This window comes from Sapajus apella, unplaced genomic scaffold (genome assembly GCF_009761245.1).
Source record: "Sapajus apella isolate SASKATOON/1434 unplaced genomic scaffold, GSC_monkey_1.0 scaffold1, whole genome shotgun sequence".
In the NCBI taxonomy this organism is placed as follows: domain Eukaryota; kingdom Metazoa; phylum Chordata; class Mammalia; order Primates; family Cebidae; genus Sapajus; species Sapajus apella.
The window spans coordinates 61,092,147-61,116,986 of record NW_022436941.1 but is presented as its reverse complement, the minus strand read 5'-3'; the positions used below and the strand labels follow the sequence as shown (position 1 = coordinate 61,116,986).

The following is a 24,840-nucleotide window of genomic DNA, read 5'->3' as shown; positions in this document are numbered from 1 at the left end:
GTTGCCCAGGCTGGTCCTGAACTCCTGGGCTCAATCAGTCCTCCCACTTTGGCCTCTCAAAATGCTGAGATTATAATATTATTAGAACCAGTTCTGATAATTAATTCACTTTCATTAATCCCATAATGCTGGGATTACAGGTATGAGCCATTGGGTCCAGACCTGCTCATTTTTTATTCTGGATTTTGCCAAGGTTGGGTGGAAGAAAGGCAGAAAAAAGGTATAGCAGGAACCCAGGGAAGAGCTATGGTCTTTAATCTCTATTCTCCTGTTTCCCAAGGTGGAGGGCTCATGGTAAGGTGCTTAACGGGATGCCACAGAATAGGAGCAACATATAATTGAATGAATGTTTGGGCATGCAGTACTCCTTCTGTGAGAGACAAGGTCTAGAAAAACTTAGAAGGGAGCCCAGAGCACTACTGGGGAAGTGAAGAGCATTCCTTCACCTCTGTATCAAATATCTACCATGTGCAAGATTAGGTGCTAGATGAAGACTTCTCAGTGAGCTTAGAGTCTGGAAGGAAAGATAGATTGTTGGCAATGCTCTAGGAGAGGTGCTTGATACACTCAAAATGGTCTCTATGGGAGATTCTGTCTTTGGGAGACCATCTTGAATGTTCACAGATAGAGTTGGCTGGCCTGACTATTTCAACTATTCCAACAGCCAATCCTCTTCCTACTTTTTTTTAAATCTGCCCTTCCAGATGGCAGGCAGCTACGGGACTAGAAATCTGTGGAACCACTTTCAAGACGAGAAGTGAATAGACAAATTTGTCATAAGAGCTGAGCAGAGAAAAAAATGTTCCTCCAAAGTCGCATGGACAAAAGTGAGGGTGAGTGTGCACATGCGTACACACTCACACACACTTCAGGTGGCATGACCTTTTAAATTTAAATCTAAATTTAAAATTTAAAACTGACCTTTTAAATTTCAGAGACTTACTCCAGGTTGTTTTCCAATCTTACCAGTATAAGATATCCTAATAGCAGTGACAGGAATGTTGGAAATCTTTAAGGACTTGGTTTGAAGAAACTTGAAAACATCTTCACTAAGATCTTCAGAGGTCAGCTTCTGAAGGACCTTTCTTGCACGTGGACCAGCAACTCCAAGGACTCCAAGCTCATCGGTTATGTTTTTAATTTCAACATCATACCCACCTTTGACTGCCTCTTCTTCAATCCATCTGTGTTTCAGCCATGAACATTGTGTTAAATATTGCTTGAATAATGCACTTTGGTGACAAATTACTTCTCTGAAGACATGCTTTGTGTCTAGAGTTATCAGAAAGTCCCCAGAGTGTCATTTCACGGAATCACACTGATTTTTAAAGTTGAGGAAACTGAGCCCCAGAGATGTTAAGTGATTCTCTTTAAATCGCCCACTTATAAATTTGGGGGATAATTTTTCACAGTACAGAAGGATCCTTCAATTTAATGAGCTCTGCCACCCAATTCTTTTAAATGGTGACACAGCCCTTTTGCATTTAAACTAATGATTCAGCCTTCAAAAATTGATTTAAACTCAAATTTTCTCTAATACCTGTACACAGGAGGCACAGTTATATTGCTAAAGGTTAATAATGTGCCTGCCACAAGACACGTAATTGCTCTGACAATCACAAGGAAAAGACAGAAACTCTAGTTTCAATTTCTATGTCTTGATGAGTTATTGGGACCAAGTTATAGGACTGGTTTCTAATTTATTGAGCAGTCCCTGAGCTATCTAAGCCTAACACAAAATGTTCGTCTGGATTTACACAAAGCTAAACTATTAAGATGGCCCCAGTATATCTTGGATTGGAGCATATAATTTGCATCACTTTACAACTAAGGTGAGAATCTGTCAGAGTAAGACATCTATTAAATAATAATATTCCAAATATGTTTGGAATATTAGACTAAAGACTTTATAGTAGAATAAAGATTCATGTAAAGGCTGGACTTGGCAGGTCAGCTACTTTAGATCCAGCTGTGGGCCAGGAAGCACAAAGTATCACAAGGGGCAAAGATAATTTAGGAAAGCAGCTTATGGAAGTGGACCGAATGTGCGCATCAAAAGGCTTGTGTAAGTTACCTTAACCCAAACCTCAGTTTCCTCATCTGATAATGGGAATCATGTATACCTTGCAAAATATTAAGAGAATTCATTAAGGTAATGTCTAAAAGAGGTTCTGGCACATTGATGATGCCTGATAAATGCGAATTAATATTATTAGAATCAGTAGCTTATGGATGAGTTACCTTTGGGAGGGGCAGGGGCCCTCATTCTAAATATTTTTGTATTCAAAAAATAAAATTTATTTGCAACAATCAGCTTTAAGAAGAAATAAAGTTGTACTTTCAAGTACTAGTAAAAAGAAAAACTCAATGTAAGATTGAGTCAACATATAATATGTACAAAATTTTCTTACTAGGTGTGCACTTACCTAAGATCATGAAGTTCTGATCCAGAGCCAGTTATTAATAGAAACTCCCCAGGAGATTGGTGAGAAACAGTCAACTCAGCATACACTCGACCTTTGGGTGTTAACATGTGACTTATATTTGTAAAACCCACCTACATAAAAAAATTTAAAATTACCTTAGAATGAAATAAAAATTGCATGAATCCTTTTAACACCCATTTAAATAAAAATGTGGGCCTTAAGAATGAAAAGTATCTGACTCTTACCGTTTGTATAAAGTGTATGAATTATATGTAAACCTAAACCCAACAGTAATTTGAAGTTCTTAAACAATTATTTAAAACTATTTGTCATTTAAAAGCTATTCTTCATTTAATTGCAGAACTCACTTTTAAGTTCCCATTGAAACAATTGAGCAAAGTCACAAGGTCCTTAGATGAGAATTCACTCAATAAAAATTTAAATTTGAAAATTAGCTTATAGGCCGGACATGGTGGCTCATGCCTGTAACCCCAGCATTTTGGGAGGCTGAGGTGGAAGGATGGCCTGAGGTTAGCAGTTTGAGACCAGCCTGGCCAAAATATAGTGAAACCCCATCTCCACTAAAAAATACAAAAATTAGCTGGGTGTGGTGGTGCACACCTGTAGTTCCAGCTACTTGGAAAGCTGAGGCAGGAGAATCACTTGCACCCAGGAAGCAGAGGTTGCAATGAGCTGAGATCGCACCACTGCCCTCCAGCCTGGGTGACAGAGAAAAACTCTGTTTCTCTCAAAAAAAAAAAAAAAAAAAGGAGGAAAGAAAGAGAAGGAAAGAAAGAAAATTAGCTTGTGTATTTTGGTCAGTTGAAGAGTTCTAGTGTTCAGAACTCATTAGCTGAACTAAAATAACGTGGGTTTGGTGGGGGAAAAATGAGAGGATGGAGAATTAAATAGGTCAGAATCCTGAACCTTGTATTCCTACAAGGCTATTTACCTTTGGAATGATATTTGCAAAGAGATGGTCCAATAGTCGAATGGAATCTCGGCCTTTGATGTTAAACTTGCCAAATGGTGTTAGGTCAATCACCCCTACTCTTTGCATAACCTGTTTATACTCAGAGCCCACAGGCTCAAACCAGTTTGTGCGGCGAAAACTTGGCCTGAAACACAACATTTGGAGTCATAAAACAACTGCCGTTCATTTTTCAAAAATTACACAATACTGATATTTTAATAAGCCTTACACCTGTAGAAAATCCTATTGGCGGCGGGGAGTGGGACTGTGGGAGGTGGGACCATGCAGCCTGAAATTCTGTTCTGCAAATCATACATGTATATTGGACTCTGATTTTAAAGTTACTCATTTAGCCCTATGACCCATTTCACAGTGAATAAAGTACTAACTAACTGGAAAATAAGATATAATTCATGGGCTCTCAGATCTGGAAGAGAGTTTAGAAGTCAGCCAGTCTGGTGGTTTTCAATTCTAGATGCATACATATTAGAATCACCTGGAGAGTATTTTTAAATGGGCCTAATTAAATAAGAGTGTCTGGGGTGGAGTTGCTGAGGGGTCGGGGGGTGGAGCTCCCTGGTTCAGTGCTTCTCAAATATTAACAGGAATACAAGTCATTTGCACTTGTTAAAGTCCACATTCTGTAGCAGCAGGTCTGGGGCGGGACCCTGTAGTCTGCATTCTCCCAGGCTCCCAGGAGATGCCTATGCCATTGCTCCACACCTGGAGTACATAAGGATCTGGGCCAAAATTCTGCATTTTTCAGAGAAAAGGCACAAAATTATTTCCAGGGCCTTTGCATTAGTTAATGACAAAGCCAGACCTCGAACAAAGGTCCCTTCACTCATTACTAACGGTCCTTTCTGCTTTATGAAGTGGACTTCTAACATGGTCCACTTTCAGCTTCAGAGCAGGATGCTAAGTCTGCAAAATGAATTTTCAGTAGTTTAATTATTAAATGGTGGAAGAAACTTAGACCAGATCCAATCAGCACTAGCTGATGAATAGAAGTGGTATATTGGAGTCATTTAGGAAAAACCAAATCAGTATCTGGCCACCAAATAGTCTAGATTGGCTGCCTATGAATCCCAAATTCATTCATCAACAATGGGTTCTCTGCTATACTGTGTACCAGTTAGATCTAGTCCTTAAAATAGCAAAACCCATCGTAGAAAGCAAAATGACAGCTAAAAAAAAAAAAAAAAAGGATAATTTAACTTGTAAATTTGCAACTTGTTTTCCCTTGGTCTGTGGATTCTCTTGAGAAAAAAATATATAATCACTATTAATCCCAAGTACAACAATGGCAGGTAGCACTTTACCAGAATTCAGAGAACTGTTTTAGTGGCATACTTTATGTTTTTGCTTAACCTGGAATGCTATGCAAATGATCTTTTCCCCTCATTTATCAACTGTGCGTACAATTTGCATGGCTTAGTGCACACACTCTAGGAAGCAATTGCTTTGAATGATTTCAGGATGAAGAGAAAATCCAAAACTCCAGGTACATTTTTTGTTTTACACGATGTAATTCAGCCAAGCAGCTTAAAGCACAGCAAACCTTTAGGAGCCAACTGAAGCCATGTGGGAATTTGGAGGGGGTCAGAAGGCTCCTCTGAGCTTCTGGTAAATGCCAAGAGGCTTCGCCCAGGCCCATTATAGGATTCCTAGGGCCACGTGAGTCCTAGATGTGGGCCAGTGTCATGTGGGCTAGACGAATGCCACCACTGCCAGAGAGTAATTTTTATAGGACAAGGCTCAGTGCTCCTTGGAACAGGCTGGAGGGATGGAGTGTGAGGGGGGAATCGGCGCTTTTTGCTGTCCCGTTGTTTCATGCCTTGGTCAGAACCACAGGCAGGTCAAGTTTTTCTCTTACCTGTACTGAGTGTCCTGGCCTGGTTTGTAGAACCAATGTGGCTGCTCCCAGCCAGCATGGAACCCCATGGAACACTTAGACTCCAGGCTTTGGTACAGCCCACTGACTCGCTGAGTCGGCCTCCCAGCAAACCGTTCTTCTTTAGGGTAACCAACTGAAAAAGGAAAGTCAGTACTTTAAATTGCATATAGGCAAAACAACAAGATACTCTGAAGGGATTCCAAATATGGAAAATACAGTATTTAAAATCCAGAAGCATAAACACACATACATATATGACTTATGTAGAAAACAGAGCTGTCATTTATATGACTTATCAAAGAGTAAAGTAAAAATATATTTAAAATTTAAAACCAGTGAGGCATTCCACATGTTAAATATGCACATCCATATCTATTCCTTGTTATGTCTTAGGGTCACAATGCTTTTTGGAGTCCCTAACTACTGCCACCCCAGTGAATAAAATAAAGACTGTCTAAAGTCAGAGATGTTACAATTCAATTCTGTCAACACTTTGTAGACAATGGATAAATTTGCACCTTACCAATATTGTTGAATCCATATGATTCTCTTGCTTTGGCCTCAGTGTACTGGGTTGTTGTCCATTTGCCATAGCGATTGGGATCCAATTCTATTAGGTCAAAAGGAGGTTCTCCATGCAGGATCCAGTCACTGAGATATTTCCCTACCCCACCAGCGTGGATTATGCCATATCTTTCAAATACAGGGATAGGAAACCTGTTACTAACACATGTAGTTTTCAAATGAAACATGCTCAAATATTTTAAAGGGTCTCAAAGTTGGACTGTTCTGTGCTAATCAGAACACACAGGTAACATAATCTCTATGGAACAATTTTTTCCTTAAAAGTGACATGTGTAGGCATCCAAATTAAATGTGCCTGACTTGATAGCTAGTTTATTTCCAGTTTCAAGAGATGTACACTTGCAAAATAGCTCCTTATTGGGCCGGGCACAGTAGCCCACAGCTGTAATCCCAGCGCTTTGGGAGAATTGTTTGAGACCAGCCTGGCCAACAAAGTGAGACCTCGTCTTCACAAAAAAATTTAAAAATTAGCTGGATGTGGTGTCACGAGACTGTGGTCCCAGGTACACGGGTGGCTGAGGTAGGAGCATCACTTGAGCCTAGGAGGTAGAGGCTGCAGTGAGCCATGTTCATACCACTGCACTCCAGCCTGGGTAAATGAGAAAACGCTTGATGATCCTTGACTCCTACTTAGTAAGAACTTTGCTTTAGAAAAACTAGGAGTTGGAGGCAGGATGCAAACAGGCAGATGTGGCTGTACCTTAAGAGCCCTCCTGAGCTATGAATATCCTGATTGACAGGAAACACGGTGGGAAATATATATGTACTATAATGTCCCATCCATCTCTTCTCAGACTTAATTTAGGAACTTGACCCATTATCTTCGAAACTAACAGGCAAAGAGGCCCTCACCTGAGGACTTGTGGAAAGAGGTAGAAAGGAATACTGTCTCTTGTATTTTGCAACTAATAGGCCACTTGATGGGGAAGGTGGGCTTGTTTTCTATTTTCCTAAGATGATACTTTAAAATCAAGAACATGATGTGGAAAATAAAAGGGTTTTGCTATCAGAAAAGGGATCGGTTTTCCATTGGCCATGTGTAGCTCTACCCAGTCACTCTTGTCTAACGAAGACCTCTACTATGGATTCATCTGTGGTTTGAGTCAGGAGCTTCTGAGGAACTGAATGAGCAGAGAGTCATGGGGAGAGAACAAAGAAAAGGGGATACACAAGGAGACATCAAGACACAGAAATGCTAGTATCCCAAACGACAACAACTTAGCCAGAACCACAGCTGCTAAGAGCATGGGAGGAACCTTAGCAAATGCTGGAAATGCTAACGAACTCTTCCTCAACAAGACCCCTGTTTTGCTATTTCATAAAAATGAGTGCCTATATTTTATAGAAGACTATTTCTCAAAGAAAATAAAAAGGCAGCAATTTACATTCCTTTGGGCAGTTTAATAGACATGGGTCATCCAAATTATCCACAAACAACCTCTCTAAACTTCAAGAAAGCAAGAAAAATTATTAAATATATGCTTAAAATGTTTATTAAAGTTAGCACATTTACTTAACCAGGCCCAATGCCGATAGAGAACAGTTACCACTTTATTTTATTGAGACAGGGTCTTACTCTGTTGCTTAGACTAGAGTGCAGTCAGCTCACCACAGCCTCCGCCTCTCAGGCTCAAGTGATTCTCCTGCTTCAAGCGATACTCCTGCCTCAGTCTCCCAGGTAGATGGGATTACAGGTATGCACCACCATGCCTGGCTAATTTTTGTATTTCTTTTAGTAGAGATGGGCTTTCACCATGTTAGCCAGGCTGGTCTCAAACTCTTGACCTCAAATGATCCACCTGCCTCAGCCTCCCAAAGTGCTGGGATTACAGGCGTGAACCACCATGCCTGGCCAGAACAGTTACCATTTTTGAAAGCTATATTGGTGATAAGACTTGAAGGCTTATAAAGTTTTACCAACACCGAGTCCCTCCCATTTACCAGGCATTGTTTCCATCTAACATGTAGAAGCTGATTTATGCTTTAGCAAGTCTATTTTACCAAGGAGAAAGATCAACCCCCACACAGAGGCTAAATAAAGTCACACAGCAATAAAGACTAGATTCAGGATACAAATTCATTTATCTGACCCTGGAACACACACTCCTTGTTATCGACTTTCCTATCTTCAGTGGTTCTCAATCTTTGTTCAGCCAAGACACACACAGCAGATATGGCACTGTCTATATTTCTGACAGACTCCCAGGTGGAGCCAGAGGTGCTTTTATTTCCTTTGGCCTGGCTGCTATACTATCATGTTCTTTCCCTTTCAACCATGCATGTGAGCAAACAAATGGGCAGAGTGCGGTTATTTGGGTGGGAGCAGGGGGGAGGGGAATGAAATCTAATTTATTTCTAAAAGGTAAATATTTTACAAACAAGCTATCCAACCATTAACAAGCCCTATGTAAAATTCCACACAACTAAGTGTTATGAAACCTCTCTGGAGAACCCCTGGATTAGTAGCTAAAAGTATAAAAGCATGGGGAAAAGATCTGGGTATGATTCCTGTTCTGCCACTGTTGGCTGGGTGACCTGGGGCAAGTTATGTAACTACCCTGAGCTTCATTCTTCTCCTGTGCACACTTTCTTTATGGTGTTGGAGGAGAATTAATTGCCACGGCATTTGAAAGCACTTAGTATACTGCACAGCACGTAGTAGGCAAGGAATACATGGTGGCTATTGAGCCCTTGTATGACCAGTTAAAAGGACTGTATTAAGGAAGTGAGGTGTGAAGTGAAAGTAGAAGGGAACTTAATGAGCAGAGGAGGGTTAGGTTCTTCTGTCTCTACCATTAATCTGCAGAATTCCAGATTCTTTTCAATGGCCCTGGGCTGCTATGTTTTCGGAGTGTTTGTATCTGCTTTTTATAACTCTTCTAAATGACTGGATGTTACATCTTATAGCACTCTCCCCTCTAAATGTGCTGTTTATAATCTGTTCTAAGCCAGGAAAATCAGATTCAATTAAATACCATTCATAAGACATTTTTTGGGCTTTGTGTTAGTCACCTAGAAGCAGAAAAACCTGTTAGAGTTGCGACAAAACAAATGCCCAAAGTAAAATAGCTTTGGCTGAGGATATTGTGTGTGTAAGGTAAATGGGCACTGGCAAATATGTAAGCAGTTTGCAAACACCTATTCCCTGAACTGGCTGTACCAAGAATTACAGATAATATTATAATAAAATACAGATTCCTGGGCCCCCTCTCCAGATTCTGTAAATCAGAATCTACAGGAGTGGTGTCTGGAAATCTGTTTGCTTGCTTGTTTCGGTTCAACACATCTTTCATGGTGCTATGGACTGAATCTTTGTGTCCTCCCATAATGCATCTGTTGAAGCCCTAGTCCCCCGTGTAATGGTGTTTAGAGATGGGGCCTTTGGGAAGTACTTAGGGTTAAATGAGGTCATGAGGGTGTGGCCCTCATGACAGGATCAGTGTCCTTCTATGAAGAGATACCAGAGAGCTTGTTCTCTCTCTCCACACCCCCCACAGCCCCCCCAGGAAAAGCCACATGAACACACAGCCAGAGGTGGCCATCTGCAAGCCAGGAAGAGAGCCCTCATCAGAACTCTGCCATGACGGCTTCCTGACCTCAGACCTCCAGCCCCCAGAACTGTGAGAAAGTAAATTTCTGTTGTTTAAATCACCCAGTCTATGGTACTTTGTTATGGCAGCCCAAGCACACTAAGCCACGTGGGTTCTAGTGACCAATAATAGGAATTTCATAGATGAGAGGTATAGGAGGATAAAACGTGTGCATGTGACTAACCACATGGTCAAGACTCTGCTTCTTAATTTGCTCCTCAGATGACTCTGCTCCTCACCCAGGTATGAAAACCACTTGCCTCCAGAATCATGGATTGAGGGCACCGATACAAGCCAGGAGGGGCAGCCAATGGGGTATTCCATTATATTACATAAGAAATATCCTAGAAACCTCAACTTTAGGTAAGGGGAAGGCTTTTTGGTTTAGACCAAACCTGTCAAAGACAGAGAGGCACTTTGCCTACCCCAACTCCCCACTGTTATCTTCTGCACCCACCTCCCAATGTCTACTACCTGAGAAAATTAGCCACAGCAATCAGGGGAGGAGTCTGACATCAGTCACATGCAAATAGATGGGATTTCTAGGTTTTAAATAACTTGTTCTAGAGGAAGCAACTTGCTACTTTCCTTAGCAATTAGTTAATAGGGTGAGATCAGTGACACTATCTGCTTGTTTAAAGTTCAGAATATGCCTTATAGTCAATGATCCTCAATTTCTATTACTTAATACTAAAAGTCAATTGCAATATCAAAAAGGATAAAATATAGGAATAAATTTAACAAAAGACATGCAAAGTTTTTACTCTGAAAACCACAAATCATTGTTGAAAGAAATTTTAAAAGACCTAAGTAAATGGAAAGACATTTCATGTTCATAGATCAGAAGACTTAATATTGCTTGGATGTCAGTACTCCCCAAGTTGATCTACAGATTCAATGCAATTTCTATCAAAATCTCAGCTTACTTCTTCACACAAATTGGCAAACTGGTGCTATAATTTATGGGGCATCCAGCCAAAATAATCTTGAAAAAGAACAAAGTTGGAGGATTCACACTTCCTGACTTCAGAAGTTACTACAAAGCTAGTAACTTCCAGTAACAGTAATTAAGAGAGTGTCAACTGGGCGTCGTGGCTCATGCCTGAAATCCCATCACTTTAGGAGGCCAAGGCAGGCAGATCACTTGAGGTCAGAAGTTCGAGACCAGCCTGGCCAACATGGCAAAAATCCATCTCTACTAAAAATACAAAAATTAGCCAGGTGTGGTGGTGTGTGCCTGTAATCCCAGCTACTTGGGAGGCTGAGGCAGGAGAATTGCTTGAACCTGGGAGACGGAGGTTGCAGTGAGCCAAGATAGTGCCATTGCCTGGGCGACAGAGCAAGACTGTCTTAAAATTAAATAAATAAATAAATAAATAAATAAATAAATAAATAAATAAAATACAGTATAGTAGTCACATAAGAATAGACACAGATGAAGGAGCAGAATTGAGGGTCTAGAAATAAACCCATACATCTATGGTCAATTTACTTTATAAAAAGATGCTGCAATATAATAAAAATTAAATATTTGTTTTTTGTCCCCAGTTCTTGACACAGAGTTCATAAAACATTTCTGAGATTTACTATTTTTTGAACGTTAATGAGATAGCTTTTGTGAAGAGAGGAGGGCAATCCTAGACAGCTTCAGGATAGGGGCTGGTTGCCAGAAAAACCAACCATGTAATTACAGAGTTGGAACTTTCAGTCCCACTCCCTACTCCAACCTCCAGGGAGTGAAGAGGGGCTGGATATTGAGTTCAGTCACCAATAATTTAATCAATCATGCCTATGTAATGAAATCTCCATAAAGACCTAGGCATGGGGTTCAGAGAGCTTCTGGGTTGAACAGAGTGATGGGCTAGGAAGGTGCCTGGAAAGGGCCTAGTGGTGCTGCACCACCCACCCCAACCCCTCACATTTTGTATTATGTATCTCTTCTGTTTGGCTACTCCTGAGTTGTATCCTTTGTAATAAAAGAGTAAACATAAGTATTTTTCCAAGTTCTGTGATGCGTTCTAGCAAATTTTCAAATCTGAGGAGAGGGTTGTGGGAACACCCAGTTTAATGCCTCCTCAGATTTGAGACTGGTGTCTGAAGTGAGAGCAGTCTTGTGGAATGGATCCCTTAACCTGCAGGGTCTATATTAATTCTAGGAGTTGGTGTCAGAATTGAATGGAATTGTCGGACACCCAGTTAGTACTGGAGAATTGGAGAATTGGTTGTTGCTACTGGAAAATACCACATATTTGGTATGAGAAAAGGAATCAGAAAAAAGACATTACAGATGCCAGAATAATTCAATGACCTTTTCAATGAATAGTCCTGGGACAATTGGCTATATGTAGGAAAAGACTGAAGTTGGACACCTGCCTCACGTCATATACAAGAATTAACTCAAAACTGATCACAGACTTAAATGCAAAAGCTACAACTATAAAACTCTTAGAAGAAAACATAGGTTTAAATCTTCACAAACTTGGATTAGACAATGGTTACCTGTATATGATGCCAAATGTACATGTGAACCAAGAAAAAATACATATTCTGGATTTCATCAAAATTAAAAACTTTTATATTTTAATGGACACCATCAAGAAAGTAAAAAGACAACACCAGAATGGGAGAAAAGTTCTGCAAATCATGTACCTGATAAAGGTCTTGTATCTAGACTATATAAAGAACTTCTAAAACTAAACAATAAAAGACGAATTATCCAATTGTAAAAATGGCAAAGGATATGAATAGACATTTCTCCAAAGAAGATAAATGAGCGACGTGCAGGAGAAGCACTCCTGCTTGCACGTGCCGGCATATGGACTCTATAGGTGATTATATAAGCCCTCAGTTACATTACAACTTCCCATCCCAAATCTCCATCTGACCTTCTCCCTCTGGTTGTCCCATGTACCTAAGCTTAACGCTTCAAACCCAACCCATCAAAAATGGAACTCATTATTTTCTTGGCTCTCTCTCCATGACTCCATATAGACAGTGGTCAAGTTAGAAAGGTTGCCATCATTTGCCACTTTCTCTTCCCTTCAATATCTTACGGAATTGATCACCAAATCTAGATAATTTTATCTTCCATCTCTCAGTCTTCACTGCAGCTACCTTAGTGGAGACCCCAGCCTATCTATTGGATCAACAGAGCTGTGCCTCAGGCAGCCTTCCAGCTCCAATCAGACCTCACTGCCTTGTTGTCTCAATCCCAATGCCTAGCCCTAGGCCTGGCACAGAGCTACCAGTTATTAAACATTAGTTGAATAAATGGAGAAATAAAATGAGGAAGAAAAATAGAGTATTAGAAGCTGTGATATGATAGTTGAGTGGGGTTGACATCAATATTCACTAAATTAACGGAACAAATATTGGAAATGAAACATCAAAGAGGCAATGGAATCATAAATAGGAAGCAACCTGAGGAATTATAAAGAAATAAGTCATGTTGGACAAACATGAATTATGGTGAAAAATGCAGCAGATATATTAGACATTTGACATTTTGAATTATCTTTGTCACATTGTATTATGAAAACATCCTTGTAAAACTGGGGCAAATTGACTATCTGAAGATACACAGCATAAAACGAGACACAATTAATAGAAATGGCAGGAAATACGCAAAAAGAAAGCTCTAGGAGGCCAGGCGCGGTGGCTCATGCCTCAGCACTTTGGGAGGCTGAGGCAGGCAGATCACCTGAGGTCAGGAGTTCGAGACCAGCCTGACCAACATGGTAAAACCCCATCTCTGCTAAAAAAATACAAAAAAAAAATTAGCTGGGAATGATAGTGGGTGCCTGTAATCCCAGCTACTCAGGAGGCTGAGGCAGGAGAATCACTTGAACCCGGGAGGCAGAGGTTGCAGTGAGCCAAGATCGCTCTGTTGCACTCCAGCCTGGGCAACAAGAGCAAAATTCCATCTCATTAAAAAAAAAAAGAGAGAGAGAAAGCTCCAAGAAATCACTGCCCTTCTGTGTTCCAGGAAATAACTGCCCTTCTTTGAAATATATACAAGTGATTAAACTAGTACTTTTTTGTTATTGTATGATTCCTTGGTCATGAAAGGGAGAAAACTCTCTGGGTCTCTCTCTCAGCCTCCCACAATTCCCTTCTGCATCCTGAGAATATGGGACTAGATTTAGCTAAAATAAGTGAGTCTACAATAAATGTTGAATTACATGAAGATACTCACCCAAAGCCTATGGCCACCCAGTAGTTTCTGACCCCCTGATGGGGCCCCACCATAGGCAGAATGTCAGGAGAATACGTGATAGGACCATTGACGACATTGATGATGTCAGCCTTTTTTAAGACAGGAACCATTTCCATGGCAACTTCGATGTGTTCCATGATTCGATCTAGATCAGACTCAAAGAGTTCCTTTCCAAAACCTAAAAAGATTTGCCCTTATGGTCAGGATGCCCTAGCTGAGCTGACAAGTCCTGTAAAATGATTCAGGTCTCTGACATGGTCTACATTTAAAGATGACCTGTTAGGAAAGTACTGCCATTTTTTGTTGAAGTCTAAACTTGATATTCACTAATAACAGATGATTACTGAAAACGGTAATGTTATTGTCCTTGAAACAAAATCATAAAAGTTAACCTCTTTAATTAATAGAAAATTTAAATGTATTAATAATATAGTTTCTGATATTTAATCCAATCATAGTTTTTTAAAAAAACAAACAATAATTTGGTTTGTCAAGAGAGATCATATGCTTCAATTAACCATAAGAACCTGTTTCATCCCCCCCACCCCCGCTGCCCAGATGAGGGCAAATGGGAGTTTACAAAGTCATGGCAGAATCCTGGAAAAAGTAGAACACTGCTCTGGGATCTAAGATGATGGATTTCAGACCTCTTTTAATTCTCCTTTCAGCAGGGAAGGAATGGCATGGAGGCTCCTTCCTTCAGCCACCCCCATACACATCCAAGGGCTAGAGTTCTGAAAAGAGGCAGGGTCTCGAAGCACAATCCTCCTCTTGTCCTAAAAGTCACTGTGATTACAGGCAGGGCCACAGATGAGCTTCTAAAAGAATGTCTCCGCCAACACTGGTGATTTTTCCACATAGCAGCCAGCCACCTTCTTGCCCCTTCTGGGGACTGCAGGTAGGGTCATTCTCATGGAGGCCTGCAGACCACCAGGGTGGACTAGCACACACGGGTACCCATGCTCACGGACTGCTAACAATCCAGCTCTCCCTTCAAATGGCATTACTTAAATATTTGTTCAACATTTATTTGAAGGAGAAGCTGCCAACATGGGGGAATAGCAGAGAGGGAGGCTCTCAGGTGGCATTTCAGTCCTCCCTTTGGAATCAGGAGCAATTCCACTCAGGCTTAAATGTGCAGAGCCCACTCAGCCCAACCAAAGCCCTGAAACCAGCTGGCCTAACTTCTGGGGAAGGTGGTTTAGTGATCATTTGCTATTACTTGAGACTACTCTTTGAGGAGTAGGATGGAGGGATTCATTTCCTACCTCAAGAAGCTTGTGGAAGTATAATTTTAGGAAGTACCATTTCCTCCATTTATTTATATTTCCTGTAATATTTCAGTGCCCCGGTGATTTTTTTTAGCTCTCTTTATAGATTAAAACCTGAGGTACCTCTTTAGATGACCCAATCTTTAATCTGGTTCTGTGGAAACACTTCATGGAAAGCAAAAACAGATCCATCTCCCTTACTTGAAACGATAGTATCCCCTGCTTTGGCAGAGAGGCACAAGCCTTTTCCATATCCATTTATGCAGCATGGAGGACCTCCATTCACAGTATTAAAAACCCCGCTCTGTTATAGACTCTTAGGTTTTCATTCTTAGTAGGATGGATATCTGGCCTCTGATACCAGTTGTTTTTCCAGCTGTAAAAGTACAATAGCGGCTATATTCAAATCTTGAAAGTAGACCAAGCTGGCAGTGGATTGAGGAAAAAACGGGGAGGCAGGAGGTTGTGTGAGCAGGTAAAACTGGAGCCTTTCAAAGCAGCTAGAAATGTTCCTTCAGCTTCTCTACCATCAACTACTCTTCCCCCACTCCCTGCTGTGATTGTTCAAAGGGATATGAGAACAGAGCTCACCTCAAACCCATCACCACCAATGTCCCAGGTATCTGAAAGTCTAGTATTATGCTGTTGCCTTATTCTACAGCCATCCCCCAGCCATGGAGAGGATGAACCATTCGTGTCTGACCAGCACACACTTTCACTTGCTGAACCCACCTGGAGGAACTCCATTGGTGACCCAGGAGTCCTGAGCTTTCATTTTCTCCTGACTTTCATATGGACCAAACAAAAGCCCATCCCTTTCTTGTCGGAGGTAAAATGATCCTTCCAGGTCACGGAGCACAGGGAGTTCTCGTTTCAAAGCTTTCACTTCAGGTATAGTTGACGTAACAACATACTGATGTTGAACCGGAATGAGAGGATGTTCTAGTCCAATCATTTTACCTACTTCACGAGCCCAAAATCCTTAAACAAAAAAAATCATTTAAAAGTGTCAGCACATATATAAACACACCACAACTGACACTCATATAGCAATTTATATTAGAATAAAATGTTTAGAAGGCTTAAGTACTCATGGCAAAGTCTAACAAATGTCATGACAATCTAAACTTTTGTCATTGCAAAACTAAATGGGGGAAGAGAAGACAATGTTTTGCCTCTCCCAGAGATTCAAAGATATCTATGATCTACGGGAACTCCATTCCTGAAAATGTTGTTGCTCATAAGCAAAGGTAGGCAGGGAAAAAAATGAAAAAAATTTATTTGGAACAAAAAATAAATAATTCAAACATACAAAATGTACAAATGTTAATAAGAAGTACCATAACAGACTGCCCCTATTTGTGGACAGGGATGGTCAGGCAAAAGAGGCCCCCATGTTGCTGTGACCAACATCACAATACATAATGATAGACCTAAGAAAGCCCTACAAGCCAACTCCTCTATCCTCCAAGCCCTATTCTCCCCAAATCGTTGATGCCCAAACTCCAAAAATACAAAATTTTTCTGTTAAGTTAAAATTTGAAAATGGTTCTCCCAAAATTTGAAAACTTTGGGAGAGAGAGTTCATTAAATTTTATCTGTTGTTTTAAAAGTTTAATCTGAATAAGTTTGTAAGATCCTTTATTGTAAGGGCATAAAGGCACCAGAAGTCAAAACCAGGGAGGAAGAGGAGCCACAGGAAAGAGGAGACTGGTTTCATAAGTAGGTGGAGAGTTCCCAAGACAAATGTTTCCCACTTCACTTTAGCACAGAGATTGTCTTATTAGTAGAAGTGAATGTTATTTTTTTCATTTGCAAAAGATAGAACTGGATAATTTGTGGCTGAAAGGACCCTTGATTCTTTCCCAGGCTGACCCTTCAGTACACAGATGTGGGAGCTAAAGGGTAAGACATGCCCAAGGCCACAATGGACATCTTGTAATCATCACATCTTATTGGTTTTCTTGCTGCAGAAAGACTTTGTTTTAAAAATCCAAGGTACTTTCACTGTATAAAGGGATTTTAGAATCTAAAATAATAAAAATGCTTATTATTTGGCAAGGATATGCTGTTGACTGACCTATCATTAGATGATTTTGGGGCAGGGAGTTCTATTTGCTTGTGTGTTTCATAATAATTTTGAGTGATCATTTAAATGATTACACAATCCTATTTATTTCTTTAGGGATTGCATGCTAATTTTTTAACCATTTCCATCTCTGCTGGTTTGCTGAATCTAATAAGGAATTCTGAAATCTATCCTTACCAGGTTCCAACCTAGATGCAGACTCATCAATTATGAGTCACTCTGGGAACCTAGACTATGTACTTGTACATATAAGTTTATTTCCATGTAACTATCTAAAACTTTCCCTTGTACAGGTATTGATCGACTTACCATCTATGCAACTTACGACCATTCGACTTTACGATCGCTAGCCACGACTGCTCCGCTTCTGGCAGCACAAACGTTGCCCAGCTGGGCGTAGGACAGTGCAGACCAGCTTTCGGCAGCACTACCATCTCCAAGTGCCCCATTTCAACTGTACATATAGCCTACACAACTTACGACCAAATTATGTTACCACTGGTCCGTGGTCCCGACCGTGGTCGTAAGTCGACCACTAGCTGGTATTCTATTGTTTTGTTTGTTGCAATGGCTAAGTTGGTCACACTCATATAATAAACCCAGAAATGGGTACCCATTTGCAAACCAGAAATCTAACCTGTGGGCATCAGAGCTATTTGTTGGTGTTTTGTTTTGTTTTGTTTTGTTTTTTGAGACAGAGTCTCGCTCTGTTGCCCAGGCTGGAGTGCAATGGCATGATCCTGGCTCAATGCAACCTCCATCTCCCGATTTCAAGCCATTCCCCTACCTCAGCCTCCCCAGTAGCTAGGATTACAGGCACACACCACCATGCCCAACTAAGTTCTGTATTTTTAGTAGAGACGGGGTTTCACCATTTTGACCAGGCTGATCTCCAACTCCTGACTTCAGGTAATCCACCTGTCTCAGCCTCCCAAAGTGCTGGGATCACAAGTGTGAGTCACCACGACTGACTGCTTTGTTTTGTTTTTGAGATGGGGTCTAACATTGTCTCCCAGGCTGCAATGGAGTGCAGTGGCACGATCATAACTCACTGCAGCCTCGAACCTCCTGGGCTTGGGTGATCCTCTCATCTTAGCCTCCTGAGTAGCTGGGACTACAGGCACATACCACAATGACTGGCTAATTTTGTATCTTTTATAGAGATAGGGTTTGCCATGTTGCCCAGGCTGGTCTTCAACTCCTGGGTTCAAGGAATCTGCCCAACTCAGTCTCCTGAAGTATAGGAGTATTGGTCTTTTAGTAATTTTGAGACTTAATTTATTCTTGCTAGTAGGAAAATGTGAATTACCAATGTCAGGACTGTGTATGAAAATATAGTAAAGCAACATATTCTAGTTATATACAGTAGAACAATTTTTAAATATAAAAAAATCAAAATATTTAGCCTAGCAATTCAAACTACTGCAATATCCTCAATATATTTTTTTCAATTAAAAACATAAATTGAAGAAAACAAATTCTGTCCTATTTGAACATATTTAAGAATTTCTGAGTCCAACTGTTTGCTTATTAATGCACTTCATCATTAAAGTGGAAATGTATGCAGAAGTATCATATCACTATATTACTTCAAATTCCACAGCAAGCTCTATGCTGCTTACCCATAGACATCTATGGGGTGGTGTCCTTTAGCATTGTCTTCTTCTATATGTCAATCAAATTAACCTAAATCTAGCTAGAGTTACACTTTAGCTCCTGCCTGATCACCCATTAGGTTCAAAGGGAAGAGAGACAAATGTGAAAGACTCATTCTAAAATCTACCACTATCACCTGAAAAACAACTGAAAAGTCAAAAAATGACTAGTGGAAATGGCTTTCATTTTTTAAAAATGCAGTGATTAGTAAAAATGAGGTTAAAATGCAGGGTGAAGTTTCACAGACAAGTTTACTTCTGCTAGATGGTTTATATGATGACAATGATGGCTTCATGCTTTGACGCAGAGTATCAGGCAAAATTAAGCATTTCTTTTTGGCTGAACACCGAGCTTCATGTCAGCACAACCCAATCACATTTCTGATTTTCCATCTTAGGGAAATTCTTAAGTAAATTTTACAAAGTTATCTCAGACTTACCGATCAATTGGAAATTAGGTAAACAAAAATGTTCAGCACTATGCATAGAAAAGCCTGCATCATAATAACTAGCACCTGCCCATGTCCCTGAGCTGCACCTGAGGGAAAGGGTAGAGTGAAGCCAATTTGGAAAGCTTCAGTAACGAAAGGCAACTTAGACTACTGCCCATCAAGAGGTCGGGATCGTCAGAAACTTCCCCAGTTCTGCTAGCTCAAGAATACAGTCATTATATACTCTCTTCTGTAGAAACACCTGTACCATAGTGTTTTTTCAAAGATTTTCTTGCAAATCATCTGGTACAGACAGTACAGTACCTGAAGTAGTTATTTAAAATGCAGCTTCTGAGTCACTACCCAGACCACCTGACTTAGAATCCATTTGAAGCTTGGGAAACTTCCCAAGATGATTGTTATGCACACGAGCTTGATAACCAAGCTCTTTGGGAAGTCAATTTACCAGCACAGTGAGTGCTGGATTCTGCACCCACTCTGCTAGTAAATTGGAAAAGAAAGGAGTTGAGCAATCTTAAGTCTGGCACCAAGAAGCTATCATAACCTGATGCTAGTGTCTCCCAGACTAGGGCATGGAATATCAAGGAAATAATTGCAATAATCATAATAATTATTATACCTAATTTTTGTAGTGCTTTCTACCTGGTGATCCCTGCTCTGGGCACTTTACAGAATTAGCTTATTTACTACCCATAATAACTTTTCAAGATGGGGACTATTATCCTCGTTTTACAAATAAGTAACTTGCCTAAGTCACTCAGTTGGCAATGTGTCCCTGGGCCACAGAGCACCTACTGTCATGGACAATGCCGGAAACACATCATTTGACAAATTTTTACTCATAGAATTTTTTTTTTTATGGATACCCTGCAGACCCAGCAGCCTTTACATCTTTTTCATTCTGGTTGTATTTCCAAGTCCATATCCTGGCTCCTTTAATCAGATTTCAGTGCTGGTCTCAGGGCCTCACCTGAATTTGGGAGATACCCTGCTTACACTGAGAAACTGTGGGAAACATTCCACCAGCCACACACTGTCCAGTCATTTTATTATAGCATGATGCCTTCTGCAGATGGTTGCTTTTATTCATAAAATTGATCTTTGTTAGCTTCAGTTCTAGAAGGAAGCATATCCAAACTTTTGTTCTCTATTACTGAGGCTTACCCTTTGGGGGATCTTCTATCTTTTAAGTAAAGAATTTTTGAAAACAGACTTACAGATAATTAAACACACACACACACACACACGGCCCTCTACATGTCCTGTGGACTACTAATATGTAATCAGTTAGATTTTCTTGCTAACTTTTACCCAATGGAAGAAAAGAGATGGAGGAGAAAAAGATAAAAAAAAAGATTAGGGAGCAGAGACCTGATGTGAATGAGATAAAGAACTGAGATAGGCTACTTCCCACAAGTTTCAGCAAGGAGCTGCCTGGAGTTACCAGGAAAAAGGAGTGGAAGTAGCTAGGCAAAAAGCACAAGAAAAAAGAAAAATGGAGGCATTACCACTCTATGCGGCACCACACTGTCATAACTTCAGGGACTTGTTTTCCGGGCCAGCATGAGAAAGCTGTCCTCAAGGACCTCCTGCCCCTGCCCTCCTGCACCCCATTACCCCACAAGATTTCACAGCTGCAGAGAAAGCTTCATCTGGTAACCAGAGTAATAGGTTTCAGTCAGATCTTTTCAGAAATTATTCTATCTTCCTCTTCAGTGATTCCTTATTTGTTAAAGTATGTGGTTTAGAAAAAAATATATATTACAATGACAATTTATTATGTACATGTGTTTATCCATTTTAGGAAAACAATGGATAAATGTATTAAATTAAGATCTTCTATGTTATTTCTCAAAATGCCAATTAAGAATATATGATTGCCTGAAATACTGCATTGAGAAAAATGATGGGGCTTTGTCCAAGCCCATCTGAAATGAGTATGGCAATTGATTAGCAATCTGCTACAGGAGCTGGATGTGGAAATCTCAGTATATTACTTTAGTATTTGCTATCATGATGAAAACAGTCAAATGTTTTTAGGGCCTGAATTCGTGAGACCATAGAAAAAGTTGCAAAATAACGAAGAATCCTTGCTACTTGGGAAAAAAAAGTCTGAATTAGTTTATTGCCTTAAGCCTTCTGACAGAATTTAGACCAGAGATGCCTAAGGACATTAAGAGAGGATAGTATCAGATGGAGACTGAAAGTGAGGCTCAAAAACAAAGCGATGCTGTTTTGTGCCACTGCTCTTATTTTTTAGGCAAGTCATTTTATATTATTGCAAATTTCTAATTATATTAAAGAAAGCATGAGATTTTTATGTTTTTCAAATAGGAGGCATGGGTGAGAGAAATTCAGAAGTAACTACTTTAGACTCTTAAATATTGAAGACATGACTTTTTTCTAGGACCACTAAAAATGCTTTGCTAAAAATAATATCAATCAAAAGTTACAATACAGAGGAAAGAATCATAAGGGTATGGGTTTCTGGCTTGTCCCCATCGGATATCATTTGATCTGTTAAATAATAAAGATTTTTTTCATTTTATAATTTAAGCAAGAACTCAAACCCAGTCACTGCCTTATGCTTATTTTAGGTTTTATATTTATAGAAAAATATAAACTATTATCGCAGTTTAGATTATACAAGCATTTTCACTATAATTTATTTTGCATGTGTGATAGTTGAAAATGACTTGACATGCAATCAACCTCTTAGAAAATGTATTAACTCAAGAATCAAAAGGCCCAGATCCCAGCCCGGGCTCTGACATAACGAGCTCTGCCTGCTGCTTGGTCAAGTAACATGACCCTTTTGGACCTTGCCTCTGCAAATGGAAAATGAGTGTGTTGTTGGATTATCCCAAATATTCTTTTTGGCTTCACTACTCTGAGACCAAACTGTATCAGAACAACCAAAAGAGAAGATTATGAAATATGTTTAATAATGTTCTAGAAGGAAAAGTGTTTAAAATTTTTTGACTAGAGTCAAAAGTCATCAGAAATCGATGAGGGCGAACACAAGTGATCAAATCTGCTCTAAAAAGCAAATTGGAAACCAAGAGGATGCTTATGAATTTCAACAATAGAATTCAGTTATTAATATAGAGAAACAGTGAACATAGGAAGGAAAAAGAAGCGTCATTTGGAAAAACACAACCTGGAGCAAAATAAAATGCACAATGTAGAAAATAAGCAACTTTTTATGGACAGCCAAGGACAGAGTGATAGTGCATCCACCAACAGCAAAGTGATGGAGGGAGGACTTTGTAACAGAAACAGACAACATGTTTAACTTGGGAGAATGACAGTACTTCATGACAACGTCCATAGTATGAAACGTTATGGTTAAACATCTTCTTTCTTTGGCATTCGAAAAAAAACCCGCAAATTTCAAAAAAACGATACGCTTACCTGCAGCATTCACAATTCTATTTGCTCTCACAGACCCCTGTGGTGTTTCAACGTCCCATGTTCCATCTGACCTGGGTTTCAGAGAAGTTACTGGTGCAGGATATTTTAAAAGGGCACCATATTTCCTAGCTCCAGCAGCCAGAGCCATAGTTAGAGAATAAGGATCAATGTGACCATCTCCAGGATTATACAATCCAGCTAAAACCTGAATCAATCATAGCAGAGTCAATATAGAAACACATACATACTTATTACTCAGTAAACATATATCCTGCTAGCAAACATTTAGTAAAACTGGGATTTAAAAGTGTTTCTTGATCTGGGAAGTGACTGGGTCCCTGAAGACTTCATGAAAAAAAGGCACCATTCAAGTCCTAGACTGCTGAAAAGAAAAAGAAATAAACTTCAATCTTTTTTTATGCCTTCTTATTTTGGTTTCTGACATTTGAAGCCAAATCTAATTCTAACTGACATACCAATTATAATTTATATTTAATTATTTAATGCTGTTAATAAATCCACATGTTAAATAATATATCTGGTGTCAGGAAATTTATGTTTGATTCAATCATTCAACAACTAATTCTTGAATATCTACTTTGTGTCAGGGCTTCAGGCAAGGTACTGCGGGAAAAACAAAGAATGAAACTCAGATGAGATGGGTTGATAGAATGATTAGTGAAGTATTATATGGAGGTCTCATCTATTCAACAAAAATTGGCTGAGCGCCAAATACAAGCAAGGAGCTTTTGTCAAATGTCTTTTCTGTATCTATTGAAATAATTGTGTGGTTTTGTCCTTTATTCTATTAATGTGGTATTGCTATACTGATTAATTTTTAGAAGTAAAACCAACCCTGCCTTCCTGAAATACATTCCATTTGGTCATACTGTATAATCTGTTTTAGATGTTGCAGAATTCAGTTTGCTAGTATTTTGTTGAGGATTTTTGTATCTGTGTTCATAAGGGATACCAATCTTTCTTTTTTTGGAATACCTTTGTCTGATTTTGTTATCAGGGCAATACTGGCCTCATAGAATGAGTTGAGAGGCATTCACTTTTCGATTTTGGAAGAGTTTGTGAAAGATTGGTATTAAGTCTTCTCTAAATATCTGGTAAAATTAACCAGTGAAGTCATCTAGGCCTGGGCTTTTCTTTGTGGGAAGTTTTTGATTACAAATTCAATCCTTTCATTTATTATAAGTCTTGTGCAAGGGACTTTTTATTTTAAGGGAATTCACATTTCTAAAAGCTTCCAAATGTCACACTGGTGTTTTAAAATGGATACAACCTTGTTGTAGCAATCCCACATCTCTTTGGTTTGGTACCCTGTCCCAGAGGCAGAAGATACCCTTCACATATATTCCCATTGCTTAATGAATGCCCTTGAGAAAAATTTATGATAGTGAGGAGTTCCAGCAAAGCATTCAGGATTGACATATAAACAAATATAAGAATACCCTTACTGGTAGTGAAGGTAAAATTTCAATGCAGACAATGCAGTGAAATGCCAATCTGCCATTACACTGGTGTCACACACAACTACAGTCAAGGGACGGCCAGCAAGCAGCCTGCGAAGACTCACAAGTACAAACAACCCTAGCACCCAGGTCAATGATATGAGCCCTCAGAGACTAGAACTACTGCAGTGGCCACCAGCAAGGAAATAAGCATGTGCCTCCCCAACAGCCCCATCTAATACATTTGGGCAGTATGTATAATGCAAGGGAGTCAGAGAGCCAGGGTTCAAATCTCCACTCCAGCTCTTTCTAGTGAATGAGCTTGGGCTTACTAGGTAAACTGTCTAAGCTACGTGTCCTGTTTAACAGTAATATATCCCTCATAACATAGATATAGATGTAATTTTTTTTTATTTTTATCTTTTAAATTTTAGAAATAGGCTCCTACTTTGTTGCCCAGGCTGGAGTGCAGTAGCGTAATCATAGCTCACTGTAACCTCGAACTTCTGGGCTCAAGAGATCTTCCTGCCTCAGCCTCCCAAGTAGCTAGGACTACAGATGAAGTCCTACTACCCCACACTCAGCTAATTGTGTGTTTGTGTGTGGTGTGTGTGTGTGTGTAGAGATGAGGTCTCACTAAGTTGCTCAAGCTGATCTTGAACTCCTGGCCTCAAGCAATTCCCCCACCTTGGCCTTACCACATGCTGGGATTACAGGAGTGAGACATGGCACCTGGCCTACCTCATAATATTATTGTGAAGATTATATGAAATTATGCATGTAAGGACTTAGCATATTAACTGGTACATAAA

General features: G+C 39.8%; 1 protein-coding gene across 5 annotated transcripts in view; it reads right to left on the bottom strand.

Annotated features, from left to right (window-relative positions):
• Positions 1-24,840, bottom strand: part of DMGDH (dimethylglycine dehydrogenase) — a 78,736-nt gene that overhangs the window by 30,324 nt on the left and 23,572 nt on the right. For 4 of the 5 annotated variants that reach the window (XR_004268877.1, XR_004268875.1, XM_032277464.1 and 1 more), the window contains exons 5-12: positions 22,569-22,773; positions 15,691-15,939; positions 13,667-13,865; positions 5,820-5,989; positions 5,276-5,429; positions 3,379-3,544; positions 2,427-2,557; positions 967-1,184 (exon numbers count right to left, since the gene is read on the bottom strand). Coding sequence is in view for 3 of the 5 variants with exons in the window: in XM_032277464.1 (XP_032133355.1) it covers positions 967-1,184; positions 2,427-2,557; positions 3,379-3,544; positions 5,276-5,429; positions 5,820-5,989; positions 13,667-13,865; positions 15,691-15,939; positions 22,569-22,773 (1,492 nt within the window). In the remaining 2 variants the exon portion in view is untranslated. The remainder of the gene's footprint in view (positions 1-966; positions 1,185-2,426; positions 2,558-3,378; positions 3,545-5,275; positions 5,430-5,819; positions 5,990-13,666; positions 13,866-15,690; positions 15,940-22,568; positions 22,774-24,840) is intronic. The other variant, XM_032277471.1, reaches the window with a different exon arrangement.